The sequence below is a fragment of the Sitophilus oryzae genome, unplaced genomic scaffold (genome assembly GCF_002938485.1).
Source record: "Sitophilus oryzae breed Bouriz unplaced genomic scaffold, Soryzae_2.0 scaffold_476_pilon_pilon, whole genome shotgun sequence".
Taxonomy (NCBI): domain Eukaryota; kingdom Metazoa; phylum Arthropoda; class Insecta; order Coleoptera; family Curculionidae; genus Sitophilus; species Sitophilus oryzae.
The window spans coordinates 805,284-822,714 of NW_022147058.1; the positions used below are offsets into that span (position 1 = coordinate 805,284).

General features: G+C 31.5%; 1 protein-coding gene across 2 annotated transcripts in view; it reads right to left on the reverse strand.

The window, feature by feature from the left end:
• Positions 1–17,431, reverse strand: part of LOC115886223 (zinc finger and BTB domain-containing protein 41-like) — a 49,999-nt gene that overhangs the window by 17,816 nt on the left and 14,752 nt on the right. For both annotated transcript variants that reach the window (XM_030905311.1, XM_030905310.1), the window contains exons 4-7: positions 14,391–14,585; positions 9,215–9,415; positions 6,753–6,959; positions 6,514–6,642 (exon numbers count right to left, since the gene is read on the reverse strand). In XM_030905311.1, the coding sequence (XP_030761171.1) occupies positions 6,514–6,642; positions 6,753–6,959; positions 9,215–9,415; positions 14,391–14,585 (732 nt within the window). The remainder of the gene's footprint in view (positions 1–6,513; positions 6,643–6,752; positions 6,960–9,214; positions 9,416–14,390; positions 14,586–17,431) is intronic.

Below are 17,431 nucleotides of genomic sequence, written 5' to 3' on the forward strand. Positions count from 1 at the left end.
ATGTCATTTTATGGTAAAACAACGTGTACCAAATTTAGTGATTTTCGTCCAACAGGACCCTGAGATATTAAAAAAAAAACTCTTTTTAGGGGCGAAATTCAGGAGGCTGTAAATCCGAAAAAAGGGGCCACTCGCCAAAAAATAAAAAAATACGGGTCACCTATTTTTTTTTCAAGAATCTCTGACCAATTTTTTTTGCATTAATTTCCGGACACCCTGTATAATTAAATTAATTTAATTATTTCGATACAATAATATTTAAGACAAAAACCACTCGAAATTTGTTTATTCTTTTCAGTTGACACACATATTTACGAACACTAAAAGACAATGAAACAATAACCTTAAATTATAGTTTTGATAAATTGATCATAGATGGCGCAATATTAGTTTTCCAATTAAAGTTGGCATCCTTTTTTAGTAAAAATCAAAAGGCGCAATTAGAATTTGCAGTGAATGATAGAAAAATTTGATTATAAACAATGTGCATAACTTTGACCGCGAATAACTTTTAAAGGAATGTTTTTATGGAAAAAATCAAAGAGACCTTTTTTTTGTAGAGTAAAATTTTTTATTACAGCATCTTATTTTAGACAATAATATGGAAATTAGGGCATGTGAAGATTACAGGTACCTGGGATCGATATTTACAGGAGATGGAACGGACGATAGAGAAATAAACAACAGAGTAATACAGGCACGAAGAGTTATCAGATGCATAAATGGCATTCTATGGAGCACTGAAATTACAAAAAACAGGAAATATAATATATACGAGACACTAGTTAAAAGCATATTACTCTATGGATGTGAAACATGGCGACTCAGTGAAAGGAATAAAAAGAAATTAGAGACAACAGAAATGGACGCGATTAGAAGAGCAATGAGAATTTCACGGAGGGATAAGATCATAAATGAAGACATTAGACAACAGATGGGAATAGAGGGAACAATAGTAAATGATATAGAACAAAAACAATTAATATGGTACGGCCATGTTCAGAGAATGCACAATGAAAGAATTCCAAAACAAGTCATTCATTGTATACCACCTGGTAAAGGAAAGAGATGACGTCCCAAGAAAACATGGATGGAAGGAATAAGAAGGTCGATGAGCGAGAAAAATCTGACCGAAGATCAATGGGAAAATCGCACAGGATGGAAGTTAGGCATCGGACAACGTTGTAGGACGTTCTGACTCGATATATCTATATATATATATATATATATATATATATATATATATATATATATATATATATATATATATATATATATATATATATATATATATATATATATATATATATATATATATATATATATATATTTTTTTTTTGTTTTCACTCCTTGGCTTTAGGTCGTTGGGGTTGCAAAGATGTTTCTAGATTTTGCTCATTATTTTTTTATTTTGTGACGACGTTTCGGTTTTTTCCAAGCCAATTATCACCGAAAAGATCGGTGATAATTGGCTTGGCGGACAGATCAATTCGTCTATCCAACCCAGAATATAGAGATGCTGCAATAAAAAAAGCAAAAAATGCATTAAAAGAAAATAACCATCCACAAAAACTAATAAACAAAATATTCAAAGATAGACTCCAAAAATTCTTAAACACAAAAAACAATCAAAATTAAATAGAAAATAAAAAGATTAAAAAAGATATACGATATATTGCGCTCCCCTTCGTAAATGGGTTGTCTCAACAATTACAAGGGTTACATAAAAAGTATAATATAACGATTTGTTATAAAGCACATAACTTGTTAGCTAATAATTTCTCTAAACTAAAATCTGTAACACCGTTAAACAAACGAAGCAATGTTATATATGAAATTCCATGTTCGAACTGCGCCCAAGTTTACATAGGACAAACTTCTCAATGGTTAGAAAATAGACTGAAAGGGCACAAGTATTATAAAAAAATGTAACCGCCCTCACAAATCATGTGTCAACAGAAAATCATACATTCGATTTTAATAAAACTAAAATTTTAAAAACAGAAAATCACCAAAAAAAGAGAGAATTTTATGAAATGGTGGAGATACAAAAAAAAAAAAGAAACAAAAACGCGGTAAATGATAAAAAGACCTAAAAATCTAAGCAAAATATATCTGTCGATCCTCTAACGCACTAAGAACAGTAGACATCGGGTATTGAAACGATAAATACGTACGTGCTCTATAGTAAAGTGTAATGTCCAAAACAATTAAAAACAATAGTTAATATGTGTTATTGTGTTGTCCAGTTTAACAAATTTTAACTCTGTAAGAATCTACGTTCAAGGTAAGACCTTTTAGTTTGACATTTTATCTTATTGATTTTAACTGACTGTTTTTATGTACTTAAAGAGGCTTGAAAAAGACATATACCGTCGAAACGTCGTCACAAAATAAAAAAATAATGAACAAAATCTAGAAACATCTTTGCAACCCCAACGACCTATATCAATATATATCTATATCTACATCTATATATATATATATATATATATATATATATATATATATATATATATATATATATATATATATATATATATATATATATATATATATATATATATATATTATATATATATATATATATATCGATATATATATATATATATATATATATATATAAATTTTTTATTAGAATATGTCTTTGTCGAAGCTGTAGGTTCATTTGCTTTGAAGATAAAAAATTAAATGCAAAAGGTCTGAAAATCCCAAATTTAAATTTTTTTTTATTTAAATGGGGAAATTATCATGATTCCGGCACGGTTTAAATTAAAAATTAAGAGCTTGTTGACGTTGAACAATTTTTTTAGAGCAAAAACTAAAATTTCAGAGGGCGGCAGCAAAAAAAAATCAACTTGGAAAATAACGGACACCCTAATATACAGTTATTAATTACATCAACATAACTCACCTCTTTATCAGCGCGTAAGAGACATAAAGGGTCATTATTACCGCTTTCGCGTTCAAAATAATCTAATATGGATGGGATGATTTTTTTTAAGTGTCAAAACGAATCAAAATGTAAGGAAATAAATAAATAAATGTGGCAACTTGACATTTTTACAGTAGAGCTACCATCTGAATCGCAAGCGGGAAATTTAAATTCCAGTTAGTCAGATCGGCGCTAAATATGTCCATGGTTGGCAAAAATGAATTCAATATCGCGCCCTCGATGATGTAACTATAAGTTTATTTGGTATCGACTATACATATACGTCGCCTTCCACACAAAGTGTCGTAAATAACATTTTGCAAATTTAGAGTAGCAGAGTGAAAAAAACGTCTTTTAGTCTGAGCTAAACAATCTTTGTTAGATATGCCATTTATTTTGTCTGCCACAGCTAAAGAGCCTTTAGTGTTGCAGTTACGACACTTTGTGGGAACATGCAGGAAGTAACTCATTTTTTGAATTTTCGTTATATACGACACTTTATGTGGAAGGCGACGATAAGATTAAGCTGTTATTTACTCCGGGGTCGTTATTTTCGATTCTATGGTGCTCGTGGAACAAAATCACATGAAGCTGATTTTTGGTTAATATCTAGCTTTGGTCGCCCCGATTAACATACAAAAAGTCCCCATTCCTCCGAGAGGGCAAACCACCCCAAAACCATCCCCAAAGGTACATTTTTTTCGTTTTCGCCCATTATCTCGAATATGGTTGATTTTTTCAAAAAAAGACTAGACATTCAAATTAAATCCAATAAAATTATCTACAAATTGATGTATATAAGTCTATATTTTAATATACACAGTGGAGTGCAGCAAACGTCTTAAGTCGACAAAGTCCATTTTTTTGTACATTTTTTAAAGTTTTTCTTATTTATTTAAAAAATGGTTGATTTAAGAAAAAAATACTACATAACAGAATGGAAGCCAGTAAAAATACCTACAAAATAGTGTATATATTTAAGTTAACACAGTGGCGTACACTAAAGGTCTTTATGTTGGTGTTAATATTTTCCATTGTGTAGCGTAAAATTAATAGGTACCTTATTTAAACAAAGTGTTCTTCGTGGTCATCCTCGTTTTCATCAACTTGCTTAGGGACGAGAACATTGCTACAGGACTGTTCTTGGCATTGCCCACAAAGATTGGAGCAATCTAATCCAGCTATCCAGCTTTTCTGCAACTGCAAAGTTTTCCACAATCTATCCTACAGTTGCAGAACACCAATTTTAAAATAAAATTATTAACAGTTGTTGGCAGCAAAAGCTCCCCCTGTTTTTTCCATCCCCAAGAGGTAGCATCCAATTCAATCCCCAACCATGCCTGAATTTGGTGATACATCCGCAAACTGTGGTTGGATGCAGCGTCGGATGTTGGCGGCAGAGATGGCAAGGAGAAGTTCGAGTTGAGGCTTTGTCGCGCAGTATTGTTGTTGAATTTTAAGAACCGGAGTTGATCTGTTTTTATTGATTTACCGGCTCCATATAAAATTAAAAGAAATTATTCTCCTACAAAAATTAATTCACTTTTGTTGGCATTTGGCGTTAAAAAAACTGCTACTTTCCTTTGTAATTCCGGATTTTTTTCTAAAAGCTTATAGGTTGACAACTTTCCCTTTTTATAAATTGCCGAAGTCGTGTCACATCCAGAAATGGCATGGCAAAATAGGATAGAGGTTGTAAGGACACCTATCTGGTTCTGCAGGGAACCTATGTGCGTGATTCTATTAGATTTTGTGGCTTGGCCAGGTCTTAACATGTCTGATTTTGTTTTAAATAGCAGTAAAACCATTAAGTCAGTGTCTTCTCCAACCAATGTTACTCGAGTTTCTGATTTTCCTAATTCTAAAACTTTGTCCACTATAAGTATAGCTGCATCACCGTCTGCCTGAAATACTTGAACTCCAGCTTCTTTAAGGTTTTGAATCAGTTGTTTAATAAATATCGACTTATTGTTCTTATTCGAAAAAAATTGTGATTGGTCGATGGTTGCCATAGTGTCTTCCGAAAATTGGACGTCAGCACAAGTATTTTTTTCACACCAACGCGCGACGCCGGAGTAACTGTTCTTGAATTTTTGTAGGAAAGTCCTTTTCATACCCGTCAAACACAACAACGCATTTTTGGTCGTAATTATAAAGAATATAACTTATGTATTGCTAGTATAAAACCTTGTAAGTGGCTGGAAATTACCAGATGACTTTATGAAGCAAGTGTCCTCTATCTACGACAAAAATCGTATCTTCGGGAGTGGTATTAAATGGAGTACATTTTTTATCAAATAATCCAAGCAGCGCAGATTTCTTTGTTTTTTTGAAAAGTTCCATTATCGTTCCTCAAGTCGAACTTCTCCTTGGCATCTCTGCCTCCAACATCCGACGCTGCATTCAACCACACTTTGCGGGTGTATCACCAAATTCAGGCATGGTTGGGGACTGAATTGGATGCTACCTCTTGGGGATGGAAAAAACAGGGGGAGCTTTTGGTGCCAACAACTGCTAAAAGGCCCATTGCCCCAGATTTTATTTTAAAATAGGTGTTCTGCAACTGTAGGACAGATTGTGGAAAACTGTGAAATTGTAGAAAAGCTGGATTAGCTTGCTCCAATCTCTGTGGGCAATGCCAAGGACAGTCCTGTAGCAATGTTCTCGTCACTAAGCAGGATGACGAGGATGACCACGATGAAGACTTTGTTTAAATCAGGTACCTATTAATTTTACGCTACACGATGGAAAATATTAACACCAACATAAAGAAGAGAATAGTGTACGCCACTGTGTTAACTTAAATATGTACTTATATATGCTACGCTCAATAGTTAAATTCGGGCAATGCTCGAAAAAAATACGCAAATCTAGTTTTGAGCAAGGAATATTTCCCAAACCCGAAAAACCAACTAACCAATGAATTAACACCCTCCAAATAACCACGCTAACCAACATGCCAAATAACTAAACCAATCCAATCAAAAAGAGTGAAACCAATGCAATCAAAGCACACTATAAGCAAAAAATCGAATAAAATAAATTTTTCGTGTTTGGGAAATATTCCTTGCTCAAAACTAGATTTGCCTATTTTTCTCGGGCATCGCCCGAATTCGACTATTGAGCGTAATATATACATGATTTTGTAGGTATTTTTACTGGCTCCCATTTAGTTATGTAGTATTTTTTTCTTAAATCAACCATTTTTAAAATAAATAACAAAAACTTTAAAAAATGTACAAAAAAATGGACCTTGTCGACGTTTGCTGCACGCCACTGTATAAATTAAAATATAAACTTATATACATCAATTTGTAGATAATTTTATTGACTTTAATTTTAATATCTAGTTTTTTTTTTGAAAAAATCAACCATATTCGAGATAGTGGGCGAAAACTAAAAAAATGTACCTTTGGGGGTGGTTTTGGGGTGGTTTGTATTCTCGGAGGGGTGGGGACTTTTTGTATGTTAATCGGGGCGACCAAAGCTAGATATTAACCAAAAATCAGCTTCATGTGATTTTGTTCCACGAGCGACCTTAAATGCCATTGGGGTAATTATGCTAACAATAAACTTACCTGGTATTAAGATGATTATACTTAAGGTGGTGTCGTATGGCTCTTCTACTCATATATTTTTTCTCACAGTGTGCACAGATAAAACATTGGCGTTCTTCTGGTGGTACCGGTTTAACTTTTTTCTTGTGTCTAAAGTTTAAAGAATTTCTGGTTAGGGAATGAATAATGTGGGGTCATTAATATAAAATGCATGACATTATTTATCATAATAAATATTTTTATGTTAACTATTCAATTACCTGGAATTATCCCTGGAATGATATCGCTCGATGTGACATATTAAAGTGGATTTTTGCACATATTTCTTGCCACAATGTGCACAACCAAACAAATTTCGTTCTTCAGGTGCCAAGTGAACTACCATGTGTTTGTTAAGATTTAAGTTATGCGGTGTTCGATAGTTACATATGGTACATTTATAGAACTTTTTCTGCACTTCCTTCGACCTAATAATTTTAAATATTACAATCTAGCAACTGTATAAAACAAGATTTGTTAAACATACAGGGTTATTCACCTCATTCGACGATTTGTAGCCAAATGATTTGATTGTTAGAATTTGTGAGTGATGAAATCGTTGGAAGACTACTAAGAAACTACAATTTAAAATCATTTTCAAAAGGTAAAAAGTGTCCCAAATAAATAAGAATATCAAAATTGTATTTTTTAATTAGTACAACCTGTATATTATGACATTTTTAGCATAGATTTTTAGTTTCTGCGATTAAAATAAAGGTAAATTTAATTATGTTTTGCCGCACTTTAATCTTACCGTTTTTGAAATATTTAAGTTTTTGTGAAAATATATATTTTAATGAAATAAACGGACTATATCGACAATATTAGTATCTGCACTCTTTAAAATTTTGTTATAGCTTTGAAAATATGTAATATAAAATGTCAATATTCCATGGGTATACTGATAAATTAGGTCTAAATTATAAGAAAATGCATTTTCTACGAAAACTTGAAGAGATAGATGAAAAATGGTATAATACAATTTCATAGACAATTAAATTTTTCTTCTGATTCCGATAAACTATACAGGGTGTTCCATTTAAATTAAACAAGTTATTGCCGTTTAAAGCTAGTAATTATTTAAAATAAAATTTTAGACTCTCTGTATAACGTAGTATCATTTTTATTATTGCAACACAAAATTTAGTAAATAGAAATACTTCAGTACAATATTTTGTTTTAAAAACTTAAATACGCCTAGAGAAATGAAGAATTAAAATTATTACTGTATTTTGACAAAAACCTAAATATTTCAAAAACGGTAAGATTAAAATGCGTTGAACCTTAATCAAATGTACCTTTATTTTAATTGTAGAAACTAAAAATGTAATAATATACAGGGTGTTGATTTAAAAAATACAACTTTGATATTTTTTATTTATTTGGGACACTCTGTATCTTGTAAAAATATTTTTAAATTGTAGCTCTAATAGTCCTTCAACGAACCCAAAACTTACAATTTGCAAAAAAAATCTAATCGTTTAGCTAGAATACCCCGTGTCGTATGTGGTGAACAACCCTGTATATACGACCAGTTGAAAGACCGAGAGACAAAATAAAAAGCGGCATACAGTGTTGCCGGTTCGTACGAGAAATAAAATAATAAACGAAGATAATATATCTTAGCTATTCCATAAATTCATTTATGTTAGACAGTTGTTTAAAAATCTATTACAGCTATAGTAAAATGAGTAACTAATTGTGAAAAATGAAGTTCCAAACCTAGATGCAACATTTTTCGTAAACACTTACTAGTGCGGTTTGAAATTTTGATACAAAATCCAGCAATACCGCACAGAATAAATGTATCGACCTAACTTTTATCTCTTTTAATACATTTGATTTTTCATTTAAGCTGTCTACATCACTGTCTTAGGCTAAAAACATAGTGGAGGATAGCGGCGAGCAAACAGCGCGATACCACGTCGAGCAAGCCTCGAGGTGCTAAAACATAGTAGAGCGGCGAGGAATAGCGAGGTACTTGTGCAAATTTATTATTTTCATTTGCTTATTGATAATTTAAATGTAAACAGTGGCTAAAATTATTGGCGGTAGTGTCGCAAACATTTGGTTATATGAAATTTTCAAAAATCGGAGAAAGTGTGGCAAGTTTTATAACCTTTATGAAAATTTGTTGCCACTGCATCTCATAACTTATCGAAAATGTACCGGTTATGGTGATTACTATCTTTCTGATCTCATAAAATCTCTCTTACAAATACTAAATCTATTAATTTTTGGGAATTTATCATTTTCTACAGCGCCACAAAGCGACGAAAACAAAATTATTTGAATCGATCTCACCGCTCGATCTAACCGCTCGAGCAGATCGCCTTTACTATGTTCGCACGTACTTGCCTCCACAGGTTTGTTTTGGACGCGATGTCGCATTGCTTGCTCGCCGCTATCCTCGTCGCTTCACTATGTTCTTGGCCTTACACGTTAAAATTCAGACCACGCTGTTTCGATGACTAGATCCGTATATTATTATGACCTATGACCTAAGTACCGTATGATCTCAAAAAAAATGTTGTTAGCGATGGCTATGAAATGAAGATCGCTGTCATTTTATATATGTAAATTTATATAGGATGTGTCATCGATCGTCATTTCCCAGCTAACTGGAACCAACTTTTCGATCATACGGTATAATAATTCTTATACTAATAATAATTACATATACCTGAAATTCTTATGATTAGTATCAAGGTGATAATCTAACCCGTATCTTGTCATATATTTTTTGCTACAATGCATACAAGCAAACAGCTGTCGTTCCTCATGGGCCAAGTGAACTTTTTCATGATTTCTAAGGTGTTGCATTAGTTGTGATTGGTAATCACATTTGGAACAACTGTAGAGCTTTTGCTCCGGTTTTTTCAACCTAATAAAATTATTTTTAAATATTAGTTTTGTAACTCTATAAAATAGAAATTTAAAGAAGCGTCCATTCTTCTCAAAGAGACCTGGTTTAAATTAAAAGAGAAGTAGAAAACATTTTGTCCATTTTTTTTTAATTTTGCCAAACAAAGAAAAACTGCTAGCTTTTTGCAAGAAACTTACCGAAAAACTACATACACTACATCTTCAAATGAAAAATCTAGTTTTGATGATATCTGAAAAAATTGAGAAAAACTGTTGACTGTCCTTTAAACGCAAAATTTCTTTTTATTATTGCTACCACGATCCGTATCCCCGACTACATGGTCCCCAGTCGTAGTTCCATTCATTATTTTAAGTAGTATTATTCAAAAAATAGAGAAGTTGTACCAAAAAACACTCATCTGGTAATGACAAACAGCGGTATATCCATAGATAAATGAAACAAGTTTAGATTGGAAAGTGCTCATAACGACAATTGTAAACCACACTATTTGGCGCTATTCTTGCAACGGTGGCGACCCAAAGCTTTTGATAATTTCGGATCGGTTCGGCTTTTTCCGGAATTATGTCGTCAAATATTGTTTATTCAAATTTATTATTATTTCCTTTTAATTTTATAAATAAAATACAGTGTGTTGCATACAAGAAACTTTTATATCATGTATGTGAAATACCTATGAAACATTGGAAACCGACGCTATGCCACGATCCACGATGGTTTTTGCAGTTCACAGTTCACAACACAGTTTTTTAGTTTTTAATGCCACTTTTCCACAATTATCACGGGTTTGAGTAAGTAAAATTTAAATTAAACTCACAAGATAGCAATAATTATTTTGAGAATGGACGCTTTAAACACTTTTCGGTATTTTTTTCAATGAAGGCGGTTTAAATTTTGAAAGATTTTATAATTTTTGAAAATTCTTGATTTGACTTTTACAAGAGAAAATTATTTCTGTTATTGTTTGCAGTTCTTCTTAGCAACCGCTATAGCAGCGCCAGATCGCGTACAGCGGTCGCGACCCAGAACAATTATACAGGGTAGCGCATCTCATTCGCCTCGGTTGATTATACGAAAACGGAAAGATGTAGAAACAAAATATTTTATGAGTATATGTGGGGAGGCAATGTGCACAATTTAAAATTATTTTGAAATGTACAGGGTGTGTCAGAACTAAGATCCATACCAAAGTTATATTTTTCGAACACCCTGTATTTTATTTAATTTTTGGATTCTTGGGCCCAAAAAAAGATATTTATTATAAGGGTTAAATATGTTTAAAATATTTGGTTTTTGAGATATTTAAAGATATTAAAAATGCTACAACATGCTACAACAGAATATATTATTAACACCCTATACATTGCTTTTCAGAATTAATTCTTGTGTTGACTTTTAAGCCAGAGAAATAAACTTTACTGAAAAATTTGATTGCTTCGTTTAATGTATACAGGGGTATCAAAAATTGCTAGTCCATTTTAAATATTTATTTTACATAAAAACTTCGTTGTTTCAAAACACCCTATATTTTTTTAAGTAAATCGAAGCAGATTCAAATGCTCTTTCAAACTATATTAGGGTTTTCTATACCTATCTAGCTCAGATTTAGAATAAAGGTCAATTTTTCAATAAAATGGCAACCAAGATCAAGTCAAGTTTCCAATAACAGTAGCTATTTTCAAAATCGAAATTAGTTTATGGACTTTACTTAAATTTATAGAAGTTTACTTTTATTTAATTTGCCTACAGTAGTTTAATAAATAATATTTATTAAATATGTATTTATTATTCTATCAAGAAAAACGAAGAAGTAGTTCTTTCATTTTTTTACGATCACTTGTAGATAATATATGGATTTTCTATAAAAGATCCAATTACGGCAAATTCATTTTCTTTACTTCCAACGACAGGTTTCTGCCTAATAGTTTTTTTTTATAAACCACACTACCATAGCTCTCCGAAATAGAAAAGTATTTTTGAAAGGAACGCTTATCAGGGCGATTCCTATTTAGATATCTTTGAGCATAAACCCTTGAGGCCACGAAGCAATTTTCCTCACAAAATAAAATGACTAGTACATACTACATATCCATCCGCTAGCAGATACTGCTTTATTTTTCTTGATAAAATAATGAATACTTACTTATTAAACTATTGTAGCTAAATTTAAGTAAACTGTTATAAATTTAAATAATAATGTCCATAAACTAATTTCGATTTTGAAAAGAATTCTAACTTTAACTAGAAAATTGCCATGGCAACACCAGCCATCTTGACTGCTATTTTATTGAAAAATTGCTTTTTATTCAAAATCTGAGCTAGATAGGTATAGGAAACTCTAATATAGTTTGAAAGAGCATTGAATCTGCTTTGATTTATTTAAAAAAATACAGGGTGTTGTATTTGAAATAACGAAGTTTTTATGTAAAATAACTATTTAAAATAGACCAGCAATTTTTGATACCCCTGTATACATTAAACGAAGCAATCAAATTTTTAAGTAAAGTTTATTTCTATGGCTTAAAAGTCAGCACAAGAATTAATTCTGAAAAGCAATGTACAGGGTGTTAATGATATATTTTATTGTAGCATGCATTTTTAAATATCTTTAAATATTTCAAAAACCAAATATTTTAAACATATTTAACCCTTATAATAAATACCTTTTTTGGGCCCGAGAATCCAAAAATGAAATAAAATACCGGGTGTTCCATAAGAAAAAATATAACTTTGGTATGGATCTTAGTTCTGAAACACACTGTACATTTCAAAATAATTTTAAATTGTGTACATTCCTTCCCCACATATACCCATAAAATATTTTGTTTCTACATCTTGCCATTTTCGTATAATCAACCGAGGCGAATGAGGTGCGCCACCCTGTATATTTAGACGGGCTTTCCAATCTAAATTTATTTCCTTTATCTATGAGAACATCCACAGCTCAAAAATGCATACTTCTGTTTGTCTACCGCCAATGGACATACAGCACATAGAAAGTCTAAGGTATTTTCGCCATTAAATTCGAATGGGATAAAATGAATTTAGAAAGTCGTTTCTGACATAATATTGTAACTCTGTTTATGTAGTTTGCAATGCGACCTTTTGGTTGAAAATCTTAAAAAATGGACAAAATGCATTTAGTAAGTCTGCTCCTCAAATATTCTTGTGCTTAAATTTGAGAAGTGAAAAGTTCTAGTCCACATATTTAGCGGAAAAACGCGGCTGTTGTCAATTTTATTGTCAAAATATTCAAGATTTTTCTTTAATGACAGATACTAAAATCGCAATTTGTCAGAATTACGTATACAGGGTGCTACAAATTCGGGGTACGGGCATTGGTATCTCGGAAACGGTAATAGATACGAATATGGGGCAAAGTTGCGTATGGAATGTTCGGCAACATGCTATCAAAAAAGTTTCAAAAATTTCAATTTCAAGATTTACTTTTAAGAGTTTTTTGAGAAAAACTGATTTTTTCGAAAATCAATTTTGTTTTTTCCTGACGTTACTTTTTAGAAAATTAAAAAACTAATTGCACATTTTAATAGCCACTTTATCAAAGCTATCTGATAGTATTTTTAGATTTTCAAATTAGCTGATAATTGGTGAGATACATAGAGCAACTTATTTTTTTTTAAATACGGACCTGTATTTTATATTTGTGGTTTTGAAAAAATTTAGTCTCCTGAGTACAACGATATGCCACACTTTATATATATACATTTTTTTGGTACTTTAAACAACAACAAAACTATTTAATCCTTATTTAAAATAATTTCAAGTCCGACTCTGTTTTTTTTTAATTATTTAACCTGATTATATTCATCGCAACAATACTGATGAGCGCTAATTAACATTGAATAAAGAAAATCGAGCCAATTGAAAGATTCAAATAAGTATAATTTCAAGGTCACCAATTTAAAGATATTATTTTTAACTTTTTTTATTGTGAATTTGAAATCTCAAGGTAATTAATATAAATCAACTTCTACAAACTAGTTTCTAATGCTCTGCATGTTCAAAACCCTCCTTATTCACACAATAATGCCTTGGCGTCAGGTCCTGGGACAACCCTATTGCACAAATTTATTTTTCGTTCATTTTATACCCTTTCAACAGATATTTTCCTTCTACTTCCGAATGCATTTATGTACTCTTTGTTGTAAATGTTGAGGTGTATTGATTTCACTTTTACAAATGAGTCCAAACAATGCCCCCCAGCCACTTGGCGACAGGTCCTGGAACCTCGCTTGCCATTATACTGCTCCACCGTTTCCAGTCCATCTTCCGAGGAAATGATTGAATTGTTTATATTATATGTATATTATATATTTTATATTATTTTTTAATATTTTATTGTAATTGATCTTCCATATTCAATGTTTTATCCCACGTCATTGTTAAGTTTTAAAGCTCATCGATATTGTAACGACAAATAGATTAAATATTTAAAGAAATAAGAGCCGGACTTCAAATTAGCTAGAAAAAATATTAAGTGTTGTATATATCATTGTACTCAGGAGACCGAATTCTTTCAAAACCTGAAATAAAAAATGCAGGTCCCTATTTGAAAAAAATAAGTTGACCTATGTATATCACAAATTGTCCGCTAATTTGAAAATCTAAAAATACTGTCAGATAGCCCTGATAAAGTGGCTATAAAAACGTGCAATTAGTTTTTTGATTTTCTAAAAACTAACGACAGGAAAAAATAAAATAGATTTTCAAATAAATCCATTTTTCTCAAAAAACTCAGTAATCCATAAAATTTTAAAACTTTTTTGATGGTATCTTGGGGAACATCCCAAGGCGGCAACTTGGCCCCAATTTAACCATGTTCGTATCTATTACGGTTACCAAGATACCAATACTCGTATCCCAAATTTGTAGCACCCCATATATGAGTTAGGCCTATTCACCTCCAAGCCAACGATATGATCTAATTACAACTCATACACAACAATAAATTTACCTAGAATGATTAGACTCAAGATGATAATTTAATCCGGCTCTTCTCTTATATTTTTTGTCACAGTGGACACAAGCAAACATCCGTCGTTCTTCCGGTGCCAAGTGAAGTTTCTTGTGCTTGCTAAGACTTGAACTATATTGTGATTGAAAGTCACATAAATCACATGTATAGACCTTAAACTGGGCCTTCTTCAGTCTAATAAAGAAAATTATTGCTTATTACTACAGTGTGTTCATTTTAAAATGTTACAATCTTGTAACTCTATAAAACAGGATTCCCTAAACATATAATCTCCCATATTTTCCCATGTTATAATTCACAGACAACTGCTGAACAGACAAAAAAAATTAGTTAAAAAAGTTAGAGCAGAATCAGTCCGCCAACCAGTTCCGAAAAACTAACATTTTATTTACTAGTGGTATTGAGCATTGTTTTTTTTATTCTGCAGCTTGACTACCGCCTAACAGTTTAAAAAGAAATGCTGCTGTTTAAAATAAAATAAATGATATAAAAAATTATCATAAAAAGATACAAAACTCTGACTTAAGCATTTTCTAAAAAGACAAATCTTTTTTTATTTCGGAAAAAAGATTCAAAGCACAAATCATTCGCTTCCTGACAAATACCGGAGTTAGGCAGGGATGTGTCCTAGCTCCTCTCCTATTCAACATATTCGTGGCAGCGCTCTCTATTATAGTGGACAGCAAACTGCAGGAAAGAGGAACGGGTGTTAGATACAGGATACAGGTATGACGGCGGTCTGTTAAAGACTCAGGGCAAAAATACGTATAAAATTCATCACAATGTAACTATGTCCATAATATCTGTTATATCCTTTGAATAAGAAGACTAAGGAAGGAGCATATCAAAAATCTTAGGTACACCGCGATGGGCCTCAAATATGGCCGATTTAAATTCCGGTTTATCAGTGTCGTTCTAATTTTATTTAAAAAATGTAAAACTATGATGTAGGGTAGACGTGGAGTAGACACAATAATTTGTTGTTTTATGTTACGTTGTGAATAAATGTTGGTAGTTATTAAAATTGTTATAAAAATATATAATTCTAATAAAAATAGATAAGTTATAATAAGTATTTATTAACACAAACATCCGATACGCTACTGAAGCAGGTAAGTCAAATTAACGTATCTAAATTCTTTGACAAGTAATAAATAAAAGCTAAAATGCAAGAAAAAATATATAATTAGTAGTTAATTTAAGTGAATTTCATAAATGATCGGTTTACACGTATGTATATTATATAGTCACTTACTGAAATTTGTTCCATTATTTAAACTCATTTTTGCTGAAATCTACACACGCTACACAACCAACTATTTTAGAAATCTCTTTTTCGATAAATCGCGATAATTAATCACTGTTAATTTAAGTTCTGCCACAATTTCCATCTAGATTTTTACCCTTTATACAACTATCAGTAGTAGAATAAATGAATAAATAACATAAAAAATAAGCTCCAAGGTAAAGACTGACAAAATCCACAAAATTTCAAATCAAATTCAAATGTGTCAAATGAATAGTCAAACAGAACTGTCAAGGATCCCCACCCTAGAGTGCTTTTATGGCGCTTTTTCCGCCCACCATGCATGAATACATGGATAGCATTATGCTCCTTCCTTAGTCTTCTTATTCAAATCTTCTCTTTCCCAGGAGGAACAACTCGAACGAACAACTCGAACGCAACTCGTATCCGTGTCGATGTTCATAAATTACTTTGTTAAATTTTAAAACTATGGAGTGTAGAGGTAAGGAGAAATAACTCTTACGGGACTTTTATTGAAAAAGTGGTCACAAAATGGGAAGAATAAGGGTTCGCCAAATAACCACAGTGGCGCTAAAAACGCATGATTCTAAAAAATGAAAAGTAACCATAGATAAGAGAATAAAAATAAATATAACCAAACAACATTACCCAAAAAATTTTTCGACTTTTTATTTTTCAGACAGAGTTTTTGAATATAAAATACTATTGTTTACTATCAATATTTTGTGCTTTATTTTATTATTTAACAATGGTTAAAGTGTGTGGTGCGAAAGTTGATTGAATAGCTGATGGAAAATAAAGAGGAAGAAGCAAAGCCTATGGTATGTAAAATACATAATATAATTCAGTATCGTATTATTTGTATTATGTAAAAATTGAGTCAATCAAAGAAAGTGTAGTAAACATTTTTTCGTAAGATTATTGACATACATGTTACAAAAGTATGTTTTACAATCTTTTTTTATAAAGTTACAACCTAACTAAAATTTATTTTTAATGATTTTAAGTTTGACAGACATGCACAAATTGTTGGCATTTTTTTAAACAAGTAAAAGTAGGGAAATACATAAAATTGTAGGTACTTTCAAGAAATATAGTTAACTGTGAGTGCTGTATTTCAATAATCAAAAATCAAAGTGTAAGCAGCATAAATATTAGGTATTGATTTTTTCAGACAAGAATTAGATTACAGTGATGGCCAAAAGCATTTAGATATTGCTTTGAAATCTACAAATAAGGTATGGCAGTTTCATTTTTAAGAACAAGATGTTTAAAGTTTGTGATAAAATTGTCATCAGAAAAAACTGTCCACTTCAGTATTTACATAGGAAAATATTGGAGGATGAAGCCTACACCTACTGCCTCAGGTTAATTTAAATTCTGAATTGCAACAACAGCAACAAGCAAGAAGGGCACCATTAAAATGTATATTGCTACATAAGTACCGTATGATCGAATAAAAACGGCGTCCAGTTGGCTTGGAAATGACGATCGATGGCATTTCCTATATAAATTTACATATAAAATGACAGCACGATCTTCATTTCATAGCCATCGCTGACGCCGTTTTTATTTCATCATACGGTATTATTATACACAGAAAGAGTAATGTTATACACATAAATATTAACATTTTGTAGAGCAACAACACAATAAAAAACCAAAATATGAACACCAGCAACTAAAACAGGAACCATTAAATGAATATTATACACGTAAGTACAATTTGATTGAATAAAAAACGGCGTCAGCG